The sequence below is a fragment of the Crocodylus siamensis genome, chromosome 4 (genome assembly GCF_052110815.1).
Source record: "Crocodylus siamensis isolate JL-2025a chromosome 4, ASM5211081v1, whole genome shotgun sequence".
Taxonomy (NCBI): Eukaryota; Metazoa; Chordata; order Crocodylia; family Crocodylidae; genus Crocodylus; species Crocodylus siamensis.
The window spans coordinates 139,278,227-139,305,092 of record NC_143398.1 but is presented as its reverse complement, the minus strand read 5'-3'; the positions used below and the strand labels follow the sequence as shown (position 1 = coordinate 139,305,092).

The 26,866-nt window shown below is 42.6% G+C and overlaps 1 protein-coding gene across 5 annotated transcripts in view; it reads right to left on the bottom strand.

Annotated features, from left to right (window-relative positions):
- The window catches only part of TSPAN11 (tetraspanin 11), a 221,790-nt gene that overhangs the window by 46,586 nt on the left and 148,338 nt on the right, over window positions 1-26,866 (bottom strand). For all 5 annotated transcript variants that reach the window (XM_090043911.1, XM_090043913.1, XM_090043912.1 and 2 more), the window contains exons 4-7: window positions 17,760-17,834; window positions 15,125-15,229; window positions 14,485-14,643; window positions 6,050-6,136 (exon numbers count right to left, since the gene is read on the bottom strand). In XM_090043911.1, the coding sequence (XP_089900037.1) occupies window positions 6,050-6,136; window positions 14,485-14,643; window positions 15,125-15,229; window positions 17,760-17,834 (426 nt within the window). The remainder of the gene's footprint in view (window positions 1-6,049; window positions 6,137-14,484; window positions 14,644-15,124; window positions 15,230-17,759; window positions 17,835-26,866) is intronic.

Genomic DNA, 26,866 nt, shown 5'->3' with positions numbered 1-26,866 from the left:
AAAACAGAACTAGACCTAGAACAGAACTAGATTTATTTTTAAAAACACAATCCACAATATACAGATAAGCAGAACTAATTAAGGTCTTAATACACAACTGATGCCCTTCATAAAGTTAACTTTCTTACTTCAAGGTTTTATTTCCCCTATTCTTTAGGTTTTCATTTTTTAAAACTATATTTCTACTTGAGCTCCAGGAAAAAGAAGGCAGAACAGTGGAGTATAAAATAGTTGAGGGATGACTTCCAGGAGACTGTATTTTAAACAATATATATATTTTCATCCAAAAAAAAGCAAAAAAAAAAAAAGCAAAGCCTTAGTGATAGCTGCTGAAACAGGAATACACTACCTTTAGAGAGGCAGAGGGAGAGCTCTACAGCTCAGTCACAGGTGAAGGGGCTAAAAGGCATGCTACTGAGTATATGTGATCCATGTATAAAGAAAATCCATCTCCAGGCTGGTTAAGGCCAAACTACTAGGACAAAAAGTAAAGTAATACAGTTCTTCTGCTGCTTTGGCAGAGAACAATAACACTAAAGACAAAATTAGATACTCAAGCAGCATATCAGTAGGTATGTTATGAGAGAGACTCAAAATAATCAAACACATAAAGACACAAAGCTTTCTCTTGTTTTATATATACTTATTATGTCTGTGCTGGGGAGGCTGCTGTACCTCAGAGTCTCTCTTCTTGTTTTTGACCTGCTCAGCTCACATAGGGCTGAATGAAGTCTTGCCACTCATTCAGTTATCATTACGTATTCTTCCCTAATCATTTGTCTGTAATGCCTTAGCTTGTGTATAAAAAGCCCGGGATTCCAAGGGTGTCTCCCATCCAAGGGTAGTCAGGCTTAGGACTCCTTAGCTTCTAAAAGTGAGACAAGATCTGGTCCATTTAATCCAGCAAAATGGAAAAAATATTATTTTTAGGGGAACCATAGAAAAATAGGACTTAAAAGGACCTGCAAAAAGTCATCTAATCTAAGCCCTTTAAACCATCCCAGTCAAGTATCTGTACAGCTTGCACTTAAAAACTCTCAAGGCAGCTATTCCACAACCTCTTTAGCAATCTGCTCCAATGCTTAATCTCTCCCATGACTGGAAAGTTCTTTCTAATATCTTGCCTACATCTCCCTGGTTGGTTGCAGTTTTAAGCACATTTACTCCTAGTCTTGTCCCCAGTGGGGACAGAATAAAATTGATGGTCATCCTCTCTGTAACAAAATGTTTTGCGTTTGAACAGTTATCACACCCTGCCTTGCCTTCTTTTCTCCAGACTAAAGAAACTCAAGATACTTCAGCCTAGCCATTGATTCCCCATTTTGTGCATAAGACTATACCTTCTAAGACTCTACGCTTGCCTTAACTGAATGTTATCCCATTTAATTCAAAACATGTTTCTCCTATTTATCATAGTCATTTTGAATCCTAAGTCTGTACTCTAAAGAACCTACAAGTATCCTACTCCATCAGCTTGTAATACATGAATCCAATAAAAGAATGCTCAACTAAATCATCCAAGTTATTAATTACAGTACTGACCAATATAGGACCCAGGACAGATTCTTGGGGAATACCAGGTGATATCTCCCCCCACTTTGATACTGAACCATTGATTACTAGTCTTTGAATATGATTATCCGAGTAGTTATGCAACCACCTTATACCAATGTCATCTAGACTATGTTTCCTTAGCTTTTGAGAATGTCAGGGGAAATAGCATCAAAAGCCTTACTAAAGCTGAGCTATTTCACATCCATTGGTTACACATAGCAAATGTGGTTAAAAGTGCAAAACAGCATCTTCTCCATAGCAGAGCGAAAGCTAGATGCTTCCTTTTTGTAGCTACCAGGTTTAATGAGGAGCTGTTCATCCTGGTTCTTCCCCCGCATCTGCCCTATTTCTGAATGACCACAATGAACATTCCCTCATTAAACCTGAGGCCCTTGTGGTGGCTAGAGAGAAGCAGCATCTGGTTTTCCCTCTGCCATGTAGATGACGCTATTTTGTACTTTCAACCACGTTTGCTCATTGGTAAAATTGCATTAAGGTTATTTAAATGGTCTATTCCAAGCTGAGGTAGTAAATTCAATAACATACTACATATTCAGACTGAAGTGCACAAAAAGTCATTGTGAAGGCTAAGCATCTGTTGATATTCAAGAGCAAAAGCCCTTGACATTCACACTTGAAAGTCCTTCCCATTCATCTAACACACCTCAAGATGAAATCTTGTTTTTAGTGGTGGACACTAAAATTCATTGTCACTTTACCACAATCATTTCTCAGGGGGAAAGAAGACTCACATTTAGCAATAGTGCATTTCCCCAAGTGAAAAAAGTCACGTCTAGGAATAGAATAATGTATTTTCTTGCAATTTATAGACTGGAAGATTTCCAAAAGCACACTACAACATCTCAGATGCTTCTCTGTGGGTGCATCTACATGTGCACTTTACTGAGGAGTAGACTAATTAGCTCTGCAGTAAAGCATCACCATCTACATGTGGGCTGGTATTAGGGCATGGTAAACTAATGAACTCTGCTGTAAAATAGTACTGCTGGGGACAGTACTATTCTACGGTGGAGTAATTTACTGTGCTGAAATGCATGTGTAGATACTGACCATTGGTACAAATTATGCCTGGTCAGTCCAGCCAGCTGGGGGGGGCCTGCCTTGCCCTGGCTCAAATTTTTGCCATCCTGGGAGCATGTGTAGATGCTGCACCTGGGAGCAGTTTATTCTGGCTTGAACTGCTCCAGAGTTTATTGTGTTGCATTAATTGCACACGTAGATGCACCCTGTTACTGCTTATTTATACTGGATGCATTGGAAGGTGGCTTGGTACTTGCTTGGGCAGCATGAGGAATGCTCTCCTGGATCACAGCTGTTAAGATAACCTGAACCAGGACTGGGGCCATATTCCCTGTTTTGTTGTGTATTGTGAGAGACCTAAGTTATGCCTATGGGAAGCACAGAAAGAGAGAAATGAATCCATGATCTTTCCCCTCAGTGACAAATTCATAATTAGCAGACATGACAGAGATCCACATCCAACTACATTTCTACATCAGAGGTACTGGGATTGACTCTGTATGTTTTGAAATGGCTCCTGCATGTTGAAAGCCACAGAATTAGGAATACCTGGTGATAACAAAGAACTGAAGGGAAATAAGCAGCCAAGGATGTCCATGATTGCTAGCCGCAAGCCCCTACACAGCAAGTGATATTAAATTACCTGTTCCAGGGTTAGCACGGAATTTCTGATACGTCTCCTGTTCTCTACAAATATCTCTGATCTAAGGCAGACCTAATGCTTCCTGTCCTTTTCCCTTTACTGAGTTTCCAGTTTGTGAAACATAAAAGGGAAGCTTTGCTGGCTCTTTGAGCAGAAAAGTACATATAGATCTACCTCTGAAATGAAGGCAGCATGTGAGATTAGATAAAGAACTTGACAGAGACGGAGTCTAACAATGTCGTCCTGTATGGGAGGAAATCTTTTCAAATGGATCAGCATTGTCAGCTGCTTAAAACACAGAAGCAGGAGGCAGGAAAACTTTGGGTTTTGTTCCCAAAGCCAGCAACTTACTGTGTAACCTTGAACAGGGTACTTGCAATTCCCATGCCTCTGCTCCTGTGTCTAAAAGGTGGGGCCAATATTTAGATTATATACTCTGTAGGACCAGGACATCTTTGTTCTATGGTTATATACAACCCAGCACTACAGCTTATTTGCCCAGGCACAATCATAACAGGAATAATAATATTTTACAGCCTCATAGAAGTGTCAGGGCTTAATTCATCACTTTTCATAATGTTTTGAGACCATATGGAAAGGGCAGTAGGAGTAAAAAATGCTGACTGTATTTTCTTGTATACTGCATGCCATCAAATAAGACAAACACTTTGGGAAGGCAGAAAAAACATTTTCCAGTCATGACTGACTACTGACTGCAGGGGAGCCTGACTGAAGTGACTGTGGCTGTGTAACTGTGACCTTCAACGGTGAACTCTGCCCCTTCTCTCCCTGAGGTTGGCAGAGGGAGAAGCCTAGCAGCCACCTTGCAGCAGTGTCTCCATTCTATTCCAGCAAAGAAAACTCAGCTTGTTTAAGACATATCCCAGTTTTCAAAGGCTAATTTTGGGGAAAAGGTGCATATAGTATGCAAGTAAATATAATATTTCTTATGAATAACATTTTGAGAGGAACAAAAACATCATAGGAGGAAAGAATACTGCTCCCCTACCTCCACTGCAGCTAATGGCAGACAGCTTTCTAATTTTATATTACCTTCCTGAAATTTGCCACAAGAGTAGTATAGATTGGTGCTGTCTTTAGAGACCTGAAATCTGCCATTCCCTTTTTCAATTACCTGTTTCACCTAGACAGCAGGTTTGGAAGAGAACCTGGGCATGTCTACATGTGCGATTAATATGCATGAATAAACTCTGATGCTTATTGCTCGGCAGTTTTTTGCTTCTAGGCATGTTCTTTTTTGAGCATGCGCTCAGGAGCAAAAACTCCGGAACATACTGCTCTAGAGTTTATTTGTGCTCAGCATGTGGTGCCCCATCAGAGCAGTCCGGGCTGGCAGGGGACCTGGAAGGTCAGCCTGCCAACCCAAGGCTGGTTGCTCCCATGGGGCCCCACATGTCACAGAGCGGCTGGCCAGGGTGCTTCAGCATGGGGGCTGCCTGCTGGCTAGTCCCACACTGAAGCACACTGTGCCTCCGCCAGCTGGAGCAGTGTCTGCACATGCACTGCTGTGCATGAAAAAATCCTGCAGCAGGGTAATACTTGTATTTTACAAGACAACCCTGCTATGGAGTTTATCAGTTTTGGGCATCCTAATTGGGGCACAATGTAGATGCTGAGATGCTTACTGCGCAGTTAATTAGTGAACTCTGCAATAAACATCTCGTGTAGATGCAGCCCTGTGTTCTAAATGAAGTTCTCCACAAAGAGGCAGGAAATAGAGTCCTGAGGGAAAACAGCACTCCAAAGCTGGTATTGGAAGAGCACCATTCATCCAAAGCCCTGGCTCATTTTCATGGGAGCTGAAGGAAAGGTATTATATTAATTCACTCTGTAAGGGCACAGACAGAAGTGCAGCTCCCAGGTATAACTCATGGCAATTCATAGGAAACGCCATGAGTTAGACTGATCCCTCCGATCCAACAGATGCTAGCTGTTGAATTGGAAGGGTGGAAACATAAGTTCCAATTTGGAGCCAATCGGGGAAGAGAGGCTTCATCTTTCCCTGTCTCTGCTCCTTTGCTATCTCTGGATGGCAGTGGGGGAAAAGGCAGGGGAAGGAGGTCTTCTGGGGTTTTCTCAGCTCTGCTGGAGTGGGGAGCGCCAATACTTCCTCCCCCCCCCCAGTGGGGCTGAGAAAATTCAAGAGGGGACCTCCATTCAGAAACAGCAGCTGTTGCTCACTGTGATACAGCTGGAGCAAACCAAAATTAATTATGTCACTCCACTTAGGAGTGGTTTCATTTGAAGCCTCATACAACGAGGGTTAATTTGTTGCACAATCTGTTTGGGTACGACTTTAGAGCTAATCACACAGCAAATGGGGCCAACAGCACAACAAATTTCATTTCTGTCTGTGCCCTAAATATTCTCCCTACATGCTATCTTTCTAGACCAATACCTGCTTGCTTTTTCTAAAAATAAATAAATAAATAATATTAAATAAATGTCATGGCTTAGGTTGGCCTCAAAAGCCACTCAGTTAGAAAATGTCTGTTCTCATGGCAATGACTGATTTATCATTTAATAAAACAAAAGCAACAAGGAAAACACTGCTGGAAGACCATATGGGCTAGGTCAGCACCTGGGAGAAACCCATATTGCAGCAAACATGGATCCAGATTTGAAAACTTTCTTTCTCTGATTCCTGTCTGCTGAAGCCTGGCAATAGATACTAGTTATTTTTTCAGATCACCTAGTTTCAAAGCTGCATGATGAGCTGCATCCTTCCTCTACATTGCATGAAATGGATTGGAATGAGGGCCCACCATATGATGGGTCCATGGGTCTCACCTGAAGACAGGATACTCCTACGCCGACAGCTCCCATTATCAAGAGGTGATCTGCCAGGAACTGTTCCAGTTTAGTGATACATCCTCCCTGCAAACAAGATCTCTGTGTTTACAACAAAGGATACTCCAACAATGTTAACAAGCTGTAAGCCTTGTTTCCTTGCTTTCATATGGAACTTTTACAGCTACCAACAGGAAATTAAACTCTTTATGGTGGATAGGGTTACCACCTATACCCTTCAGAGGAAGAGGAATGACAACAGTGTACAGCATTTCTGCATTCAAAATACAGCCAGGGAGGATTTTTTTTTCCAGCAGTTCTGCTTGTTGTGATGAATTTTAAAGTTGTACATCATTAAAAGACCAACCTGTCCACCCCAATTTAACCAGTCCACCTCCCAAACATCTACCTCATTCTGAGTCTGAGCAAGGAGGAATGCTGGGTGGCTATCTGCTTGGTGACAACATTGTTTTCACTTAAAGGGGTCCTTGTACTGAAAGCCACTGTGCATGGTTGATGCAAATGCCCAAAGAAGCAGAATCAGCTGATTGGTGCGACACTTGCCTGTGATGAACACATGGAAAACTCCACCCCTGAGCATTACTGTGGATCTAAGCACTTACAGGAAACAAGAACCCTTGGGTAGGCCCAATGTTCTTGTGAGAAGGATGCAAAGCCCTACTGAATCCATATACCTACTTGTTCATGGGCCTTTTGCTGCCCTGCCACTGGGGAAGGGTAAAAGGCTGTCATTTACCTTGTCCCTGCTGAGTCACAAGTCTGCTCACCTCTTCCTAACTCTTTGTAGGCAAGTTCCATGGAAGTATCAAAGGCAAGCATGTATTTCATGTAATTACTCCAAACGTTTAACGGGGAGAAGATGCTTTCATTCCACATCTGGATATTGCTGTTATTATTTAAATGATCAGGATGGACAGCTACTTCCTAAGATCCTAGCAAATGCTACAGACAGGAACTGATTGGCTTTTCCCCTGCTGTGGGGATGATGCTATTCCATAACTTCAAATACATTTGCTGGTTAGTAAAATCTCATTATGGTTATTGACAGTTGGTATTCCAAGCAGAGCTATGAAACTGCATTCTAAGAATGACAGAAGAAAGCCTAAGAGCAGAATTTTCACCATCAGTTGTGCAATAATAAAGAATAGGAATGGCAGAGCTGATTTTACAGCACCTACCATGAAGGGCAATGGAAAAAAAATAGCTATGTAAAAATGGCACTTTCCTTTTTAATAGGTCCCCTGCTTGTGTGTACTTAGAATAATATCTGCTGACATTCGTGAGAGATTATTTACTCCTTTTCTGTTTGCATTAGCCCTGCAAAGCCAGCACAGTTCAAAGAAAGAGAGATGTGTTCTAATTCCTCCTGTGCCTCTCTTAACTGAATTATTTACTAAATCCAAATCGGTGAGTCTTGTGCAACCAACAGTCAAGACAATGGAATTGCAAGTATCACTTAGGGCAGAATTTGACCATCATAACCTGTAGCAGAAGTAGTAGGGGCAGCAGTAGTAGTAACATAGTAGCACATGTCTTAGTCTTATACAAGGACCCCAATGTCGTTTGGATTTTTTGTGTCCACAGCAGCGATTCTCCACTGGGGTTCTGTGACACCATGCAGTGCTGTGAGATCCTTTTAAGGGTGCCCTATGATATTGCACAATATTAGCACTCTTAGGTATACAAACACCTGCACATGATTCACAAGATAAACCCAGAGTTTTCAATCAGAAATCCACAGAGTTGGAACCATTCTGACCTGCTGTGGTCTTCCTGAATTTGTTGCAACAAAAGAATTACTTTATTATTGTTTTGTAGTAAAAAAATGAGTGAAAGCCAAAAGCTGGGATTTTCCATGAGGTGCCTTGAGTCTAAAAAGATTAAAAAACACTGGCCTAGAGCAATGGTGCTCAACCCTCCATCCCCACAGGCTGCAGAAGTGGGGTGGGTTAGTTCACAGGTTGGATGCTGCAGGTGGGTTTGGTCTCAGGCCAGATCCAGCACAGGGTCAGTGCACGCGGTTAGTCCATGAGTGCAAAAAAACTGTCCTGGCAATGGTTTTGGCCTTTTGTTGAAAAGTTCTCAAGTAGCTTTAGAAATGGGCACAAAGTGTGAAAATAAACAAATATTCCATCATATTCTTCTCAATAATTCCTAATTGTTTTAAGTTTCTCAATAACTTCAGCAGCCTCTGCCAGTTACTGTCAATCTGCTCAGGACCCAGGCCTGCCCATACAGCTACAAATGTTTATAATCTGTTTTCAAGTTCTTTGCACAATCCAGTCCCCCATGTTTTTTAATTCCATTTTTGTTATTCTATGAAAAGGCCTTGGGTACATTATAACGTCAGTGTTGTTAGGAGCCTAATAGTAAATAAATAATAATGATTTACAACAGTAACATAGAACATGGAAACTATGCAGCATTAGGTCCCTCACTCTCTAAAAGATGAGGTTTTGTAAATTAACAAGGGATAGATATGGCAGTGGAAACAGCTTTCTGGAACTGCTGAGGTGCCCCAGCTGTTTGCTGAAGTTTTTAAGGTGCTGCTTTTCCGATTGGCTGCATGGGATCCTCCTGATCAGAGAAGCAGCACTCTTTGGAGCAAAAGCCACAACAAGCAGCTGAGCAGGTCACTCTTAATTAGGCTACCCATTATTAACTGATTAGGATGTGAACCACCTGAATATGAAAGATCTATGTTCTACTGTACCTCTCTCGTACTATTCTTTCCTTCAGTAGGTCTCAGAACTTTTTACAAAGGTCAGTATCATTATCCCCGTTTCACAGATAGGAAGACTGAGACAGGGTGAATTAAAGTGGTCTGCCCTAACTCATCCTGTAGGCTAATGGTAGAGTTGGTAAGTAAAGCCAAATCTCATTATTACATTATATAATACTTTTCATAGTTTCATAGTAGCTAGGATCAGGAGGGACCTGAACAGATCATCTAGCCTGACCCCCTGCCACAGGCAGGAATGAATGCTGGGTTCACAAGTCCCCAGACAGGTGATCATCTAACTTATTTTTGAATTTGCCCAAGGTAGGGGTGAGGACCACTTCCCTAGGAAGTTGGTTCCAGATTTTAGCCACCCTAACTGTAAAATATTGCCTTCTGATCTCTAACCTAAACCAATTCTCCATCAGCTTATTACTATTTTTCCTCGTCAACCCAGGTGATGCTGGGGAGAAAAGGGCTCTTCCTATTTGCTGATGATCTCCCCTGATGAGTTTGTAAGCAGCCACCAGGTCCCCCCTCAGCCTCCTCTTGCCGAGGCTGAACAGGTTCAGGTCCCTCAGTCTCTCCTCATAGGGCCTGTCCTGCTGCCCTCTCACCAAATGGGTGGCCCTCCTCTGAACTCTCTCCAGGCCGGCCAGGCTTGAATACTTGCATTAAACAGTTTCCTTTTTTTAGGTCATGAGATATATACTTGCTTGTTAATTTATTCACAGAATCTTTTTGGTTCAGACAGACATTTCAGTGAATCCCCTGCCTATTTACCACATCATAGAAGAAGTAATTGTATTTTTCTATACCTATTCTTAGGCTCCAGTTTACAAAAAGCTCCATGCTACACATTCAAGAATACAGAGTAATCTGTACATATGAGCAGTTAAAAATGACTCTAAAACTGGCCTGCTGGGGGGAGTGAGGTCCTATATTTATTACCTCTCAGTGGTTCTCAGTTTATTGTTATTCATTCCTTAGCACAAATATACCAATTCTGCTGGTTAGACAAGGATGCTTTCATTTACACACACCAGGGACTGCAACAAAGGTTTTTTATTGACAGTCCCCTGACACCTCTAGCATTACATTCACTTTAAATGTGACCTGTAAGGAAAGGGGGGAAAATATCCCTATTTTATCTCTGCTTTGAAGAAAAAAGAAATACTGAACTTTTTTTTACTTAAAAAAGCTTTCTTACAGTTTGTTGTTTACACTAGGAGTGAAGCTCTTGGCTATCAGAGCTCATCCTGGAAAACTGGATGTCTGGAGATCAAGTTGGTTTCTGACATAAGATAGTAAGGATGTGAACCTTACGCACTTGCGAAGGTAAGTGATTTTTACTCAGGCTAAAGTCCCTTGCCTTGTTTCTCTTTTAACTCATATACCTCAAAACAGTTGGGAGAAAATGTCTGATGGGCAAAGAGTTCATACAGATTTCTTACCTTATCTATTAAAGGCTGATATAATTCTCTGAGTCCTTCATCAAGGTTTGCAGCAGAAAAAAAAGTGAAAATGCACTCTTAAAGGACCCTATATAATTCTAACATAAAAGACAAGAACAGAGATGGGGGCTCCCTTGTGCTTTTCTTGTTTTATTAAAAATGTTTACATTCTTTTTATGTACTATAATGAGCTTATATAAAGGCATCTGCAACAGGACAAACTCATAGTTGCTATGATATCAAATATAAAGCTGACTTCATCATCAAAGTTGACAAGACTACCTTAAAATCGCTCCTGAAGTGAAGGGAATTATAAACCAATAAGAACTGAATTTGAATTGGTCAACCCCCTCCACCACTCTATAGAAAACTCTATATATTATGGAAACTTTTTAAAGAGCTGATCTGTCATTGTCAACCAACAGAATAAGGACATTCATTTTATCCCGTTTGCCAGTATTTAGAAATAGTCTCTTATCCATTAGTTCTGGAAGGAAGTATAAAATGAATGTGTATTTAAAGGAATACTTGTGAATTGACATTGTACTTTGTGGAAAGCCACTACAGTATTTTCTTTTGCCACTTGTAATAAACAAAAATATTTATATACAGTAGGCAAAATCTGAAGTAGGGAATGTTTTAGAAAGGAGGATGGCTTCAGACATTTAGAGGGCTTCTGAGTGCAGAAGCAGGTTTTAAAATTAGTTTCTGCTGTTGGATGTAAGACAGATTGTGCCAGAGAAAGCAGCAGTGTGAAACAGAGAGTGCTTTTGGTGTTAAACGAAAGAGCAAACTCCATTCTAGGAGATGATTATGTAATTCTGTTTGCTTCTATCAATGCAAAATACAGCAGGGACTAAAAAAAAATGAAAGCAGCCTAGACTTTAATACTTTCAAGTCCCTTCATTGCCTCTCTCATGTTTATCATTAAACAACTGCAAATATTGGCACTAGTTTTAAGATGAGCTGAATTTTTAGATCTCAAGAAAAGATTAAAGTATGCATATCTTTGAAGCATCTGTTCAACAAATGAAAGAAAACAAGAACTTCTAAGGAGCTGCAATTGCAGCTAGAATTCTTTAATATTACTTTAAGAGTTTTGGAATCCTAATCCATAAGGTTGCTTGGTATTTGTTTATTTGACAAGCAAGACTGTTTATCTGGGAAGGATGCGGGATAAAGGACTGGGAGCGAGAACTCTGTTCCAGACATTTCAAGCCTTCTCGCCGAAAGTTAGGTCCCTACCTATTAATGGCCTGATTTTTCAGGAACACTGACTATCTCTGTGTGTGGAGAGCATCAACACATCCTGCTACTTCAATGGGAGACTAAACTGTAAAAATTATTTGGGTGACTAATTATAGATTTTTTTGAGTTCAACCTCAGGCACTCATGTCTGTGGATACTGGCCCCTGGGTTCCACTCCTGACTCTGACTGATGCACTGAGTGCTGCGTTGGTCAAGTCTGACGTTGCCAATATTTCAAATTCCTTATTGCTCAAATAAGTATAGTCATGGCTTGTAAATCCTCTCAGTGTTGTGGATAAGAAGCTGTCTTTGGCATGTAAGGAAGAGACTTAGGGTCCTTGAGCTATGGTTGCATTTGACTCATCCTTAAGAAAAGATGTTTAAAAGCCCTTCTGGTTTGCAAGCAACTTTTGACCCAAGGTACTGCAGTTTCTCTAGGTATACTGAAAACAGAGTGAGAGCAACAGGATTCAGGAACAAGCAGTTTTCTAGCTGCTATTCAGAATTTTGCTGGGAAGAACTAATGAAAAATTATGCCATTTTGCCATGCTGCTGCCTGTCAAAACTGCAAGCAGCAGCAGAAGCAGAAAAGACATCAGAAGAAAGGGATCGTGGCACTGGGACCCAAACTCAGTAGACCCAATTCAGCAGTGAGGACATTTGGACGATGGAGAAAGTTTGCAGATACAGGTCCAACTTCCATAGATATTTATCAGCTAGCAGCTGAAGAAAACCTGGACTATGTTCTGTTGTCTGGCGGTAGGAATTCTAGCACTCTCTCCTTTCCCAGCAACTACAGCAAGGGCCCTGCCACACATTCAATTTAAAGCGGGATAGAAACCAGCTATAATGTAGTTACACATGATATAAAACATGACATATAAAACATGATTCCCTGCTTCCCCTTCCTGAAAGAAGCTGTTAAAGTAAGATGGGTTTTATACACTGATGCTGTGGGGAAAAAGAATCTCCCTTTTTCTCTCTGCCCTTGTACCTTGGAAGACAAGTCCAGAGGATGCCAGTGAGCATCTACATGATCAGGTAGGGAAGAATGCCCAGGACCCATGTCGCTGCTGAGGAAAGCAAGGGAGACAGGTGGGAGGTGATCTGAAAACCCAGTTTTATCCTTCTGGAGGGAAGGGGGGGGAAATCTTCTGCACCAGAAAATACCATAGTCCTTTGACTAGCAAGTGTCCAGTATTCTTTACAGTTCCTTGGTATAATCACACTTACCATGGGCAAGAAGTGGCTTTTCCACAGTTAAGTTTGTAATAGATGCCATTTACAAAACCCAATTTTAGCACCTCCTTATTTTAATAGTTCAGCAGACTAGATTGTCCTGAAAGCGGCCAGATTTATTCTGCAGATTTACTTCTACAACGTTGGAGCAAAATTCACCACAATGTCTTTGAGTTCATTTATACTAATCATATGCAACAGGCTGAGAGAGGATTGACAGAGGCATTCTGGCTGAACTGTTTGGGTCCCTGTTTGGTGACATTTGCCAGACATTTAAGGATGGAAAAAAACAAGAATCATTGGAAAAGGGAAAGAAAGGTACAGCTCAGTTCTGGAAGTGAAGACGAAATTAAAATGTATTCAGTGTAGTGACCCCCCGTGAATTTAAAAAGAGTTGGTGCTGAGGGGGACTGAACACAATGTGTACTACCATATATCTTATTCAGACAGGTTGCTTTAACCTATCTTTGTGGTAGGTTCCTCTCAGTATTCTTGCCTGACATGGAACATGTTGGTGTTATTTAATCAGCTTCATAGTTGGTTTCCATTACTAAGCACATGCTGCTTTTGGCAGAAATTGAATACTAGACTATGTATTTAATGAGGTCTCCTTTTATGGAAATATAAGACAAGGGGATCTTCCCTCCTGCTGATTGGGAAAAAAACATCATCTAGTATTTGAGTAAATAAGATTTTCCCCTTTCCAAAACTCCCCATGTGTTGTATGTATTGCCTGGAATCCTATGTCCCAACAAGAGGAGAAAACTGACTATCAGTAACACAATTTTGCTGTATCCAGGTACCAAGTTCTGCCTCCATTGATAGCAACTGGATCAGGTAGACACTGATTCAGTAAGACCAACACCAGCTACTGTGTCCAAAATTTCCGAAAGTGACCATTAATTCCAAGTGTCTCCATGTTGGGCTATGCTCTTTACATCAAGTTGGGGTATTACTTCGGCCAAAGGCTGTAGACCTATGTTATACAGAAATTCCCCTTTTAGCAGCATCCTTGAAATGAAATATTAAAATTTCAAAATCAAAACAGCAAACATAAACCTACATGGCTATCAGCTGATTACAGCCATGGGTAGACATACCCTAGCTAACGTTAGCCTGGATAACTCAGTTAGTAACATGGTGCATATGATGACTTCAGAGGCCAGAGTAATTATCTGGGGCCCTTGAAGGCTTGCGCAGCTATGGTGAAACTCAGGCCATGGTTTTCTTTGTTGCATGGTTTTCTGCACTATCTATGGTAAAGCTGCAGTCACACTTCCTGACTACAATGTACACGCACCCTTGGAGAAGAAAAAAAATGATTGATGGAGCTGGCTTGTCATGGTAATATATGCATTTCATTATCTCTGATAAGAAAAACATGTTTGTTTCACTATGTGGGCAGTGCAAGATTTGCAAGACTCTTGCTTTTATTACATATGTACACCCTGTAAATGGTGTGACAGGTAGTACTGCACACTGTTGTCAGTTAAAAACACTAGCCAATTTAAAACCCAGATGTATTGTTTTTTTAATAATAACTTTTATTTAAGGATGCCTGAGACTCCATTATTTAACTGTTGTTTGCAACACACTTAGCAAACCTCAAGATAAAATCTTCAGAAACATTATCAGTGAAGCTTCCATCACTTTTTTCTGGATGTATCCTTCAATTTTTCTTGCAAGTAAACATGATGTATGCTTTGTTTGACAACCATGACAAACCTTTCCCCCGTTCTAAAATGGCATTTTACCTCTGCCTTGTAGATGTTAGATGGGTGATCCCTCCTCCCGCACTCAAAGGTCACTGTTTTGCAGCAGCTGTCTGGTACCACACGAATCCCGGACTCTGAGGAGAGGATATAGGCACTTTGCTGCCAATCAGTAGAGCTATTGCTCCCACAGCATTGGAACTGCAAAGGAAAGGAAAGGCTGATGTTCCATATATGGGACAGGATTGCCATCTTGGTTACCACTTTCCAGGGGCACATAATCGATCAGATACCTGTTCTGATCTTATATTAGTAATATGATGATCAAATCCATTGCCTCTAGGTCACCACTCATATACCTCACATGAATGAGATCAGAAGTGGGTTGTGTGTGGCAAGAGCCATTGCAGCCATGTTTAGAGAAGGAGGTCCTGATTCAGAGTGACTGTTTTTGGGTCCCCAACTGAAGAATAGCAACAGAAATTATCTGAAGTTGCTCAGAAATTCATGTACTCTTTGAATCATCAATACTTTCAGAGACTTGATTGAACTTCTTTGGTTTGGAAATTCGGCAGGATCAAGCCACTCTCATGAGATTTCCAGCCCCTGGCAATATTAAATGAAACATGAGTTGGGTCACACAGGCAGACACAGCCATGCGAGTGACAGAAGTTTCTCTTACATCTTGCTGTAGGCGATCGATGGAATGTGTGATGTGCGCTTTCCCAGGCAAAGCATAATTTGCAGTCAGGGTCTGGGTCAGGTGCTGTTTCAACTCCTCACCTAGCTGTAGGCCCAAGCAGAAAAAGTGCTATGAATATAGGACAAGGAAAATACATAAACAAATATTATTACTTCAAATGTTAGCTGGTGGATGGCATGATTCAGGATTCATTTATAACAGGAGAAATCAGAGGACCTCTGGAATCAGCAAAGTTATGGTGCTGTGAAACCAGTGTGAAACTGGAATTAGACCTGAGATATTCCATCCAAAACAGTTTTTTCTTTAAATATGCTTATAATGAGATAAATGCCAAACAAACAGGAAACTCAAAGGTACAAATTACCTGACATTGTAAGGAAGTGTAAATAGCTCAAGGTCATTAAACAGAAGCAGCCAGAAACCATAGTTTTTTTAATATAACATCCTCTTTCTCACTAACTCCTCAGTAACCTTTCTTTCCCCAACTTATCATTCCATATCTTACCTTTCACAATGTCTGACAAACAAAAGTTTATGCCTCTCTGAATGAGTTTGTCTCTAAGGGCACCTATACACAGGCCTGATGCCCACTCTGATGCGTGTAACTAAAACTTGTTGAATGATACTGAATACACGAGATGCTGTGGGAGCTGTAGTTAGAGTGGCTCCCAAGAGCTGTTCTAATTAAGGGACTTGCCTCCCCAACCTGGAGCACGTGTAAAAACACCCTAAGGTGCCAATCTGTCTGGGCTTCTGCCTGACTTCAGACTAACATGGCTAACTACCTCCCTCTCTATTTTGTTTTGTGTTTGTTTAACTTGTTAGCTTGCATCAGAACTTTAGAAAGGACTTTTGATTTGTTTATTCAAAATCAAATGTAAACTTCCTCCTTATCTCTGATTAGAGTGAATAAAGATGGAAGTAGTGCTTGAGAAAGAAAAAAGGCCTGCATCTGGTCTCAAAAATCCTGGCCAATTAGAGGCAATTGCTTAGAAGTCTATGAAAGGACACAAGCATAAGTGAGGCCAGAACAGGTCCCAAGATTTCAGACAAAATGCACAGGGTACAAGGATGGATTTCCAGCATGGAAAGCAAATGCACCCAACTACAAAGCAGAATAAGAACACCTTCACCATTGTAAAACATGTTCAATGCTGACCAGAATATGATATCCTCTTTATGGCTAACGTGGGAGTACTTCTGGTATGCAAACAATGTTTTTTGGAAAGGCATTTGCAATTACAGTCAGCAAATGTAGCATGGTATAATTCTGCAAAATTAAACCCAATTCTCATTCATCAGTAGAGTTGTTTTATTGCTCAAATACACCAGCTGGTAGGAGGGAGAGCAGCACCTCAGAGCTTGGGAACCAACCTCATATAACATGGGCTCCATTCTAATGCGGCTTCTCTTCTAATGTACCAGCATGGCAGCAATGATTTCAGAGCTACTCCAGGATTGTGGTCTGGAATTCTAACTTTCTTACAAGGATTTTCTGGTTCAGAACATGGATGTTAGCCTTCTGTCTTGATATTACACCTATACATATGAAAGAAGCCTTGGCGCAGATGGTAAGAATGCCTCACCCCATACATCACTCCAGAGTAACCTGCATGGGAAATGCAGGCAGGATGGAACCATGGAAATGAGCTCCCCTTTCTCAGGCTTCACAAATACTTCCTGAAGCTATAGGAGTCCCAATCACATGCTCAGGGTCATGCAGCCCAAAAGGGCTTGGAGAAAATACCCTGCTCAGCACTGGGTGGATGGAGAGAGGAGTCTGAACTACAGCTGAGATTTGTGAATTCTTTTACACATGTTTTCTGGGACTGGTAGTGGAAATGGGGATTTAACTGTACAGCTATAGATGTAGCAAGGTGCATCTTTCTTCAATCAGTACAGGGCTTTGAGGCAGGAGAGAACCTTCCTTTGTATTGATGAAAAAAATGCAAGAGGTTTCCTATATCCTGTATTACAATTTTGCATATTTGAGAGATGCAGCCTGTTACAGGCAAGATTCAGGATTAGATGGAACAATGCTCTGAAGTATTTATTTGCCTATTTACATTGTAATTGTAGAGGTCCATTGAGTTATAACCTCTTCACCACCTTCATATGCCTGAAAGAGAACTCTGAAGTCCTATATGCTAAGCTCTGTAAACCTGTCTATGCAGAGCCACATGAAGGGGAGGGGTGCATGGGGGATACAACAGCTAGCCAGGCAGTGCCCTGTGCAGACTGATTGGCTGTAGAACCTGCATAGATGAATTATTGCTGCTGCTCCTTTCTTTTCCAGTGGGAAAGGCTCAGCCTGGCTATGAAGGCAGCTAAACTGGAAAGGGCATAGACTTCCAATCCTGAGCACTGCAACATGTTTTGTGATCTAAAGTTTTAATATGATTTATTTAGTTAGATAGCTTTATTACTATTATAGTCTGTTCTTTGTACAACTATTTTAAGCAAATATTTAGGGTACTAACATTCTCAGTGATTTGGGATCTGTCTCATAAACTAGTGACTTTCTGATGCCATGTCACCATCTCATGTTTAATTGTTGCTTTTCTATAAATAGTAAATAATAAAAATTAAAAATAACCCAAACCTTGCAACTTACCCTTTGATAGTAAATATAGGCCAGAACTCCAGCAACCAGCTCAATGAGGAAGATCAAGAGGAGCAGGCAGAAATACTGAAAAGGAGAGGTGAAGAAAAACCCAAGATACACCTGATTAGATAAAACTCCACAATGCATTTTCCCCAAAGAAAAAGAAAATATCATGTTCTCATTATGCCCAGAACTTAGGACCTCTTCAGAGAAGATACTTGCCAGACTGGAACACACCCAAAGTCCACCCACACCAGAGTTGTCTTTCAGACTGGCCTGTGCCAGTTGTTCCAAAGGAAGGTGTAAAAACCCTGAAGTGAGGCAAATGAGTCCCTCCACACTAGGTCCCATCCTGATGGACATTTGTTAGTTAGAAACCAGCTTAATCCCCTTAAATCTCTCTCCCACAACATTTGTTCTAATTAATTATAGTAACACTGGTAGTTCTCAACATTCACTTAAATATTTGACCACCTTTAAGATCTTAAGAGATCTGAGAGAGATTCATGCTCTACATAAGAATGGGAAAAACTATTCCTTTTTTATCAGCTTGGAATTCCTCCCCTTTTACGTTTGTTCAAGGTCACCTTATCCTTGCATTAAGAAACAAGGGCCACATCTACATGTGCACTTAACTGTGGAGTAGACTAATTAGCTGTCAGGGACAGTACTATGGGACTTCTTTATGGCAGGGTAATTAACTGTAATTAAATGCATGCATAGATGCTGACCAGAGGTGTAAATTGCACCTGATCAGCCCAGCCAGCAGAAGGCCAGACTCCTGCCTGGTGCCCAGCCACACAGCTCTGCACTTTTACCACCCTTGTGCCCCAGCCAGCCCCTCCACTGCCTGATGCCACCACCTGGAGCTGACCTCCCAGGTAGTGTAAATTGCTCCACCCCAGCTGAAATTGTTGCTGTTCTGAGCGCATGTGTAGAAACTGTGCCCAGAAGTAGTTTACTCTGGCTCAGACTTCTCTGGAATTTATTGGTTCAAATTAATGTCACATGTAAACGTACCCAGGGAGAACCAAATTCCCCTGTCTACCTGCTCTAGACCTTTTGTTTTTGCACATACATCTATTGTAGCCCTTCTTCTGCCTCCTGAGACAAAGTCACAATCTCTCATCATCAGACAGTTTTACCAGGCCCTAGGTCCTTCTTGGTGTTCTTGTCTAAAGCTTTCCTAGTTCTGTAGTGTCCTGTTTTGAGATTGGGTGACCAGTCCTACTCACCAATCTCAAGATGAAGCTGCACTACTGATATATATCTGGAGTCAACAACCTTTTGCCCTCCTCCCTTCATAAAGCAGCCAGCTACCTGCACTGTAAGCACTCATCCCTAGCCCAGCCTACAGGCCATAGGCTGCTGAGCCCTGATTTATATAACTACATCCTAATGTTCTTCATATTATTTAACATGCCATTCCTTATGCATCCCGACAACCTTTTTTTTAATCATAGCTCTTCATTGGCCAAATGTTTTCATTGTGCTGCACGGGTCCCTACAATCCCCATACTGATAAACATTATTTAGAAATCTTTGGACGCATCAAAATGTTATGTCTGTTTCCCTCCAATATGCATTACTTTGAACTACTGATGCTGAATTTCATTTGCCATCATGTTGTCCGTTCACTTATCTTGTTTCGGTTTCTGTTCCTCGCAGTTCTTTCTAGTCCTGACTAATCTAAATAGCTTTGTGCCGTCTGCAAATTTTGCTGCCTCACTCCTCCCGCTTCCTGATCATTATATATATGTTAAATTGTAGAGGACCCATATACAGAGGCACCAAGCTGTAACCTTTCCCTGTGATGAAAACAGAATAACCCTACTCTTTTGCTTTTTGAGTCCAGGGCATTCTTCTGATCTACACACTTCCCTAATGACTATTAGCTTCTTTAGTAGCCTCTAGAGTGGGACCTTGACCATGGCCTTTCAGGATCCTGAATAAATTGTGTCAGCCACTTCTATGTTCACAGCAAAATCAAAGAATCCTACAAGGTTAATGAGACATGGTTTTCCTTCGCAAATACCATGCTGGCAAATACCATGCTGGCTGTCTTGCTTTTCCCTTTATTTTCTGCTATAAAATTGCCTGAGGTCTTCTTGCCTCAATGTACATTTTCAAACTTCATGCTTCTGCACTTAACTTGCTGTTCTACCCTGTAAGATGATGCAACAAGAATGGCATTACGCAGCTTCATATCTATTTTCTTGTCTACACTGTCACGTGTGCCAGTTGGGCTGTCTTCAAGCACAGTCCACCCACCTATCCTCCAAGCTCAGATACAGGCTGCTATAGGGAAATACTCTGGATTGGCCGGGAGCATGCATAGAAGACATCCTAGTCTGAATATGCTCTCACCATACTATAGACAAACCCCTCACTGGTACTAGGTCAACTATATCCAGGTTCTAAATAAAAAGGCATTTTTCCTAGCCACCAGCACAGAAAACACTCATGCACCAGCACCTAGGTTATTCTGGAGAGGTCAGAGACTCTTCATGAGCATAAAATTAGGCATGTGCATAAGTGTTTGCAGGATTGGGGCAACATCAGAGTCAAGCTGAGAGTTAACTCAGAGTGTCAAGCTGAGTCCTTTCCTTCTTGACTATCAATAGTAACAGAGACTCAGTAAACAAAAGGATGCCTTTACGATGATCCATGAATAAACCTTGCTGAGCTTAAAAACAGTTGCAATGGAACCAAATAAACCAATCTCAAGGAAGAACAGAAACCAATTCTCTCTATGTTGAATTGTCCTGGCTTAGCAAGGCTGACTTTCATCTCTCTGGATCAGCAGAAACCTGGGAACCTAGGATCTTCCGCATGCATCTGTTTTGCTTGAACTACAGGAAAAGCTCCCTTCCAATAGAGAGGAGATAAGAAGAAACTCCTTACAGGACAGTGACAGAAGTACAACCAAATTATTCTTTTCAGTATGTGTTTGGAACATGATCTCATTATCACAAACTCCTTATTCTGCCAAAGCAACAAATGGAAGACATCATGGATACACCCTTGTCCAAAACACTAGTACCTGATTGATTACATGATAGTATATGCCCAGGACAATTGCAATATTCATATCACCAGAGCTATGACAAGTGCAGATGACTGCTGGATGGATCATCACTGGATATGGTCTGTCATCACCACTTGTATAGCCCCAAAATAATGTAAACAAAAAGAAGCTATGAAGGAAGCCATTCAGTATTGAGTGTTTGAAAGACTTTGCTAAAAGCAATAATCTCCATCAGTGGCTCTGTCAGGGACTCTGAATAGGCAGGACAGTCTGGGCCAAGTACCTCTTTCAGCTAATGAACTGCCCCAGTTTAGGAACAGCAAGCATCTTGATTTGCTTCTGGGAGTGCTGCCTATCCATTTAGCAGCAGCCTGTGTTTGCAGGCCAGTCAACAGGTCTGCTGTAAAAAGCCTCCTGGTTCCTGCACTCATTTTCATGGTTTTGGCTTATTTCTGGACTTCAGTTTGGCTCTACTCTTGGACTTCACCCTGTGAATTACCCCTTGGACTAGTACTTGGCATCTAATCCCTGGCTCCCGATCCTGGACTGTGTTGTGGACTCCTGTCCCTGGATTTCCCTCCAGTTTTGGTGATATGGCACCTGTCCTCTGACCCTGCTTTCCCTCAGTGGTCTAAACATTAGACCAGACTGACTATGCCTCAGTCCTTTACACTCAGTGACAAAGTCTTCAACCTCCCACTGATCACTGAGAGCCTCAAGAAAGGTGTCCATGAGGCATGTGAAGAATCTCTAGTCCTTGTCACAAAGAAACATCAGGACAGGGTCAAGAATGACAGAAAAAGGAGATCCTTCAAAGCTTCACAGAATGATGACAACTCTAAACACAAGTGAGACATGTATCACTACATTAAAGCTCAGCTTCAGCAAGATTCAAGAGCAAAATAACAAGTGGTGGGAGGACAAAGTGAAAGAGATTCAGAAGTTTGCTGACAGTCATGACATGTACAGTTTCTTCAGCACAACTAAAGCATTTATGGGCCAAGCACACAGGGAGCCATCCCTCTGAGGTCCAAGGATGGTACAACACTTGTTAAAGACACCTCCATCATCAATATGGAGTGGAAGGAATACTTTCAAGGGCTCCTGAACTAAGATTCTCACATTAAAGACAATGTTATCAAAGTCCTTAATGAGGTATTGTGGAATGGTTAACTTGCAGATCCACCAACTTATCAAGAGGCCTTGAGAGCCATTAAGCAGATGAGGAACAACAAAGCATGTGGTCCTGATGGAATACCAGCTGAAATTTATAAGCAAAGTGGACAAAAGCTCTCTCACCAAATACCCGTTGTCATTCTGAAAACCTGGAAACAAACATATTCTCAGTGACATAAAGGATGCTGAAATCATTATCACAGACAACAAAGGAAATAAAATGGATGAAACATGTGCCATGGTATTGCACTGCTATCTATAGCTGGGAAGATCCTTTCCCGCATTCTCAATGGACTTACCTTCCTCGATAAGGAAATTCTACCTGAGAGGTTTCAGACCACTCAGAGGTACAATAGATACGAATTTTGTTGCCAGAAAGCAGCAGGAGAAATGCTACAAGGAATACTGAGATCTTTACATGGGCTTCATTGAGATGACTGAAGACTTTGATTCAATCAACAGAGAAACCTTGTGGAAGAGCCTCATGAGATTCCGATGCCTGACAAAATTTCTTAATATCATCAGACTTCTTCTTGACTGTAAGAGACCATGCGCCTGGTGTGTGCCATTCTGTTGGATGTTACCGTTGTCCGTGGGAGAGATAGTCAATGATCGAGATAGGTTCCAGAGGGTCTTCAGTGTTTCTTGCCTGCCATGACTTTGCTGAAATTAATATGTTTAGTAGGGAGGAAGATGTACACTCCATCCTGTCTGATCCCCTCCTTCAATTCTTCTTTCAGTCTTCCCGTTTTGGGGACCCACCTCCCCTACACCCGACCTGGTGCCAACCAATGATGTTGTATCCCACTCTTCTGGGTCTGGTCATGGTCTTGGTACACATCTTGGCCTCTCAAAATGATAAGCCATGTATGAACGTCAGTTCGCCTCACCTGGCGCCTGCCTCAGTAGCACAGACTTAGCTTTGATCTGTCTTCAGGTGACCTGATCTCCCAGTGTCAGTCTCAATTCCTTTGGTTCGTTGTCATCATGATGTGGACAGCTGTCTCCCCTTCTCTCCACAGGCTTCGAGACAGCCCAGTCTGCCTAGAAGATGTCCAGAATCCATGAGTCTGCTTTGGGTAAGTAATGTTGCTGTTCTAGGCTTATACTCTCCTTCAAAAACCCCTTTTGGGGATGTCACCATCCGCCGTCTGTGGAGCACAATTCAGCCTTGGGACGCTGAGTACCCGCAGGGGAACTCACTGCCAATCCCCGGGCTTTGTGCTTGTTGGGGTTTTTATCCCCAGTTCCACGGGCTGGCCGATGAATTGGAACTGGCACGCAGCCATAAAGTGGGACCACACCGGCACAGGAGCTGATCCCGGCTCCTCCCAGCTCAGCTGTTTCTTTAAGGTTTTTTTTTCTTCTGCCACAGTGCCTCCTCCCACTGTGGCTCTGCAGCCATGGCTCTCCTGGCCCGGTGCAGTCTTGCGCTGGCTCTGTGCCTCTCTAACTCCAGGTAAGCTCCTTTCTGGGGTTTTATCTTTATCACAATGACATAACAGCAAGTGTCCTAAGCAACCAACCCTTTCATTATTAGCATTGGCGACACGTAGCGGGTGCACAAGGGTGCACATCCACTCCCTGAGATTGGCGGTGCATCCCCTTAACGAAGCATTGCCAACGCTGCTGGTGGTGCATGCGGGTAGTTGCTGCTCCCACCCCGCCCCCTGCCTTGTTGTCAACACCACTGGTGGCATCTGTGGGCAGTCGCTGATCCCACTGCTCACTAGTGGCGCTGCTGGCAGCATCTGTGGGTGGTTGCCGACTGCTGGTCAGCACACGCCACCCCTGCACCCCACTGCCAACACTGCCATGGCCACCTGTGGGAGCTCCTCACTCCCCACGACGTCCCTGCTGCTGCCACCTCTGCCGCCACCTGCGGGCAGTCACCATGCCCCCCAGCCTCCGGGGACACATGTCGTTCATAATTATTAGAATAGGAGTCAAGCAAGAATATGTGATTGCACTAACACTTTTTTCTATCTATATTGCAGGTAGTCCACATCTCACTGCTGATAGGTTTCCATCTGAAGTAAACATGGATGGGACTCTCTTTAATCTCCATCAGTTATATTACAAATCCAAGACAAGGAATAGCTCCATCACTGATCTACAATATGCTGATAACTGTGTAGTGTGCACCCACTCAACTGAAGAGCTCCAAGTCACTCTTGATTGTCTGTATGAAGTGTATGAAATGCTTTGATTCACTGTCAACTTAATGAAAGCCAAGATATTTTATCAACCCACCCTAAACCAACCAGCTGCTCCTCCACATATTATAATTAAAACACAATCCTTGGAGAATGTTGAGCATTTCCCCTACCTGAGTACCAACATAGGCTAAGTAAACATAGACAACGATAGTCAACATTAGATAAAATCTGCCAGCACTGTCTTTGGACATCTCTGAAATAATAACATTATGATATCAGAACCCAAACCAAACTTTTTGTCTACCAGAGTGTCTACCAGAGTGTCATTCCTACCCTGCTGCATGGGTGTGAAAACTGTATGATATATTGCAGGGGTGCTCAACCTGAGGCCCATGGGTCAAGCCCATGGAGCCACAGGTATCCCATGGAGCTCCTACTGATTAGGAACTTTGACGGCAGGGAAGCATTGGCAATAAATACAGACACTGTCCCCTGGTGTATTTATGCTGAGCAGGGCAGGATGGCTGTATTTATTGCCAAAGCTCTCCTGCCACCAAATTCCCAAACCCCAAGTCCTGCACAACAGGAAGGGGCTGGCTCATTGCCCCCTCCCTCCACCCTCATGGCTCAATGAGGCCAAGCCAGGCCCATGCCATGATGGGGCCCAACCCAGCCCCTCCTTCTAGCTCAAGAGATATCAACCAGGTACCCTTGGAGGAACTTGGTCCTAGGGGGTACATACGGATGGGTGGGGATGGAGTGCTGCTGCCTCCCAGGACCAGGTCAGGGCAAGGACAGCAGCGCCCCTCTGCTGGGCTAGGAAGCTCACACACTGTGGCTGCCACCGCCACACACTGGCTATCTGCAATGACTACAAGGTCTCTTTCCTGAGTCTTTACAGTCAGTTCAGAACCCAGCACCATGTATTTACAGTTGACATTATTTTTCCTCATGTGCATTATCTTGAACTTGTTGACACTGAACTTCATCTGCCATTTTTTCCCAATTACTCAGCTTGGTGAGCTCTTTCCGCAGCTCCTCTCTATCAGCTTTGGATTTGACTACTCAAATAATTTAGTATAACACTTCAGAAATGGTATGAACAAATCCTTGTCATTAAAATCTGGCTCTGAAAATGCAGAGGCTGTAGCAAAGCCCCCCAGTTTTGTTTTTTGCTTTTTTTATTGCATTTGCTCCCCTTCTCCAACCATTTCTGACTTTTTCTCTCCCTCTCTATTCTCTATAGATAAGTATAAGTCAGCGCAAACTTAGGATAAGCTTTAAATTTTTTTATTTTGGTAGCAAGTTTTTGGTTTTGGATATCCACTGTTTTATACTGTATTATTATGATTTTTGTATTGATTTTTACTGTTGTATATTGTATTATTATCGTTTTTGTATTGATTTTTATTGTTTCATATGGCTATTGTATGGTTTAGACCTGTGTTTGTAAGTAAACCAAAGTCATGTCAAATTTCCATTCTATATGTCAAGCCTCCATCTTCTGTCCTCTTCCTGGGCATCCCATGTTGCAACAGTATGATTCATTGTACCCCCCCATGTAAACTGGTTCCCCGATGAATGAGAATGATTGGGCATGACTGAGATACAATGGTAGCAGGCCTCTACTGAACGGCCTGTGATGACTGGGCCATGACCTTGCATTGATTCATGCAGAAACCACGGACCTCACCCAGAAACAGAGCCAAGACCAGCATTTGAAAAACAAAAGACCCTGCAGAACCAGCAACTCCCACCATTACGGACACCCGAAACCGCACGTCCCTGCACGGAGCACACATGCTCAGTATGCCAGGGGCTGACCTTGCCTGGGCATGCCTCCTGTCACTAGGGTCACACACAGTCTGCCCCTATAAAGAGGGGCAGTGAAGACAGACCCAGTGGGAACACCATTTCCATCTGGACCAGACTAACTTCATGTCACCTATCTACCCCAGAGGCCCTGCCAACAACCCGCTCTGGACAACATCTACTGGACAAGGATCAGCTTCCAGCCTGGGATAGGTAGATATTACCTGCATACCTCCTCCTACAATTTGGACTCTCTCTCTCTGTCTCTGTCTCTCCTCCTGGACTTCAGTGGACTTCAACCCCTGCACCAAGCCTCTTTAACCTCTGCTGCCATTGTGTGTGTGTATGTGTGCACGCGTGTGTGTGTGTGGTTGCAAGGGAACCAATTTGGCATTGTGTCACCATCTCCGCTGTTCAATAAAACCACTGTCATTTGCAACCCCGAGTTGGGTCATGTTTTACTGAATCCCAGTCCCTTCCCTATCTTAAATTCCAGCCTCATTCTCTCTCTCTCAGCTTCAGTTTCCACCCTCTCTGCTAGTTTCCCCATCTCCTCCTAATTGTATCTCCCCTTGTCTGGCACCTCTCAGCCTTTCCTTGCTTTCCTGCTGTCCTTGCTGCTTTTCCTGTGATTTTCTGCTGCCTGTCTCTCTGTTTTCAGGCTCCACCCACTGCACCTTCTATAATCTCCCCCCCACTTCAGCTTCCCAGCTCCTATTAGCTGTCCTGCAGTTCTCTCCAGCTTCTAGCACCTACTGCTGCTCTCTACAACTTCTCTAGCTGCCCCAGAGCCATCCTCTAGCTCCCCGCCCCCAAAGCCCCTCTTTAACACCCACACTTTCCTTTAGTCCCATTTTCCCTCCTCTTCCCATCTACCTTTTTGGCTCCCCCATAGCTCTGGCTCCAGTTCCAGACTCTGTGCTGGCATGCTTCCCTGTTCT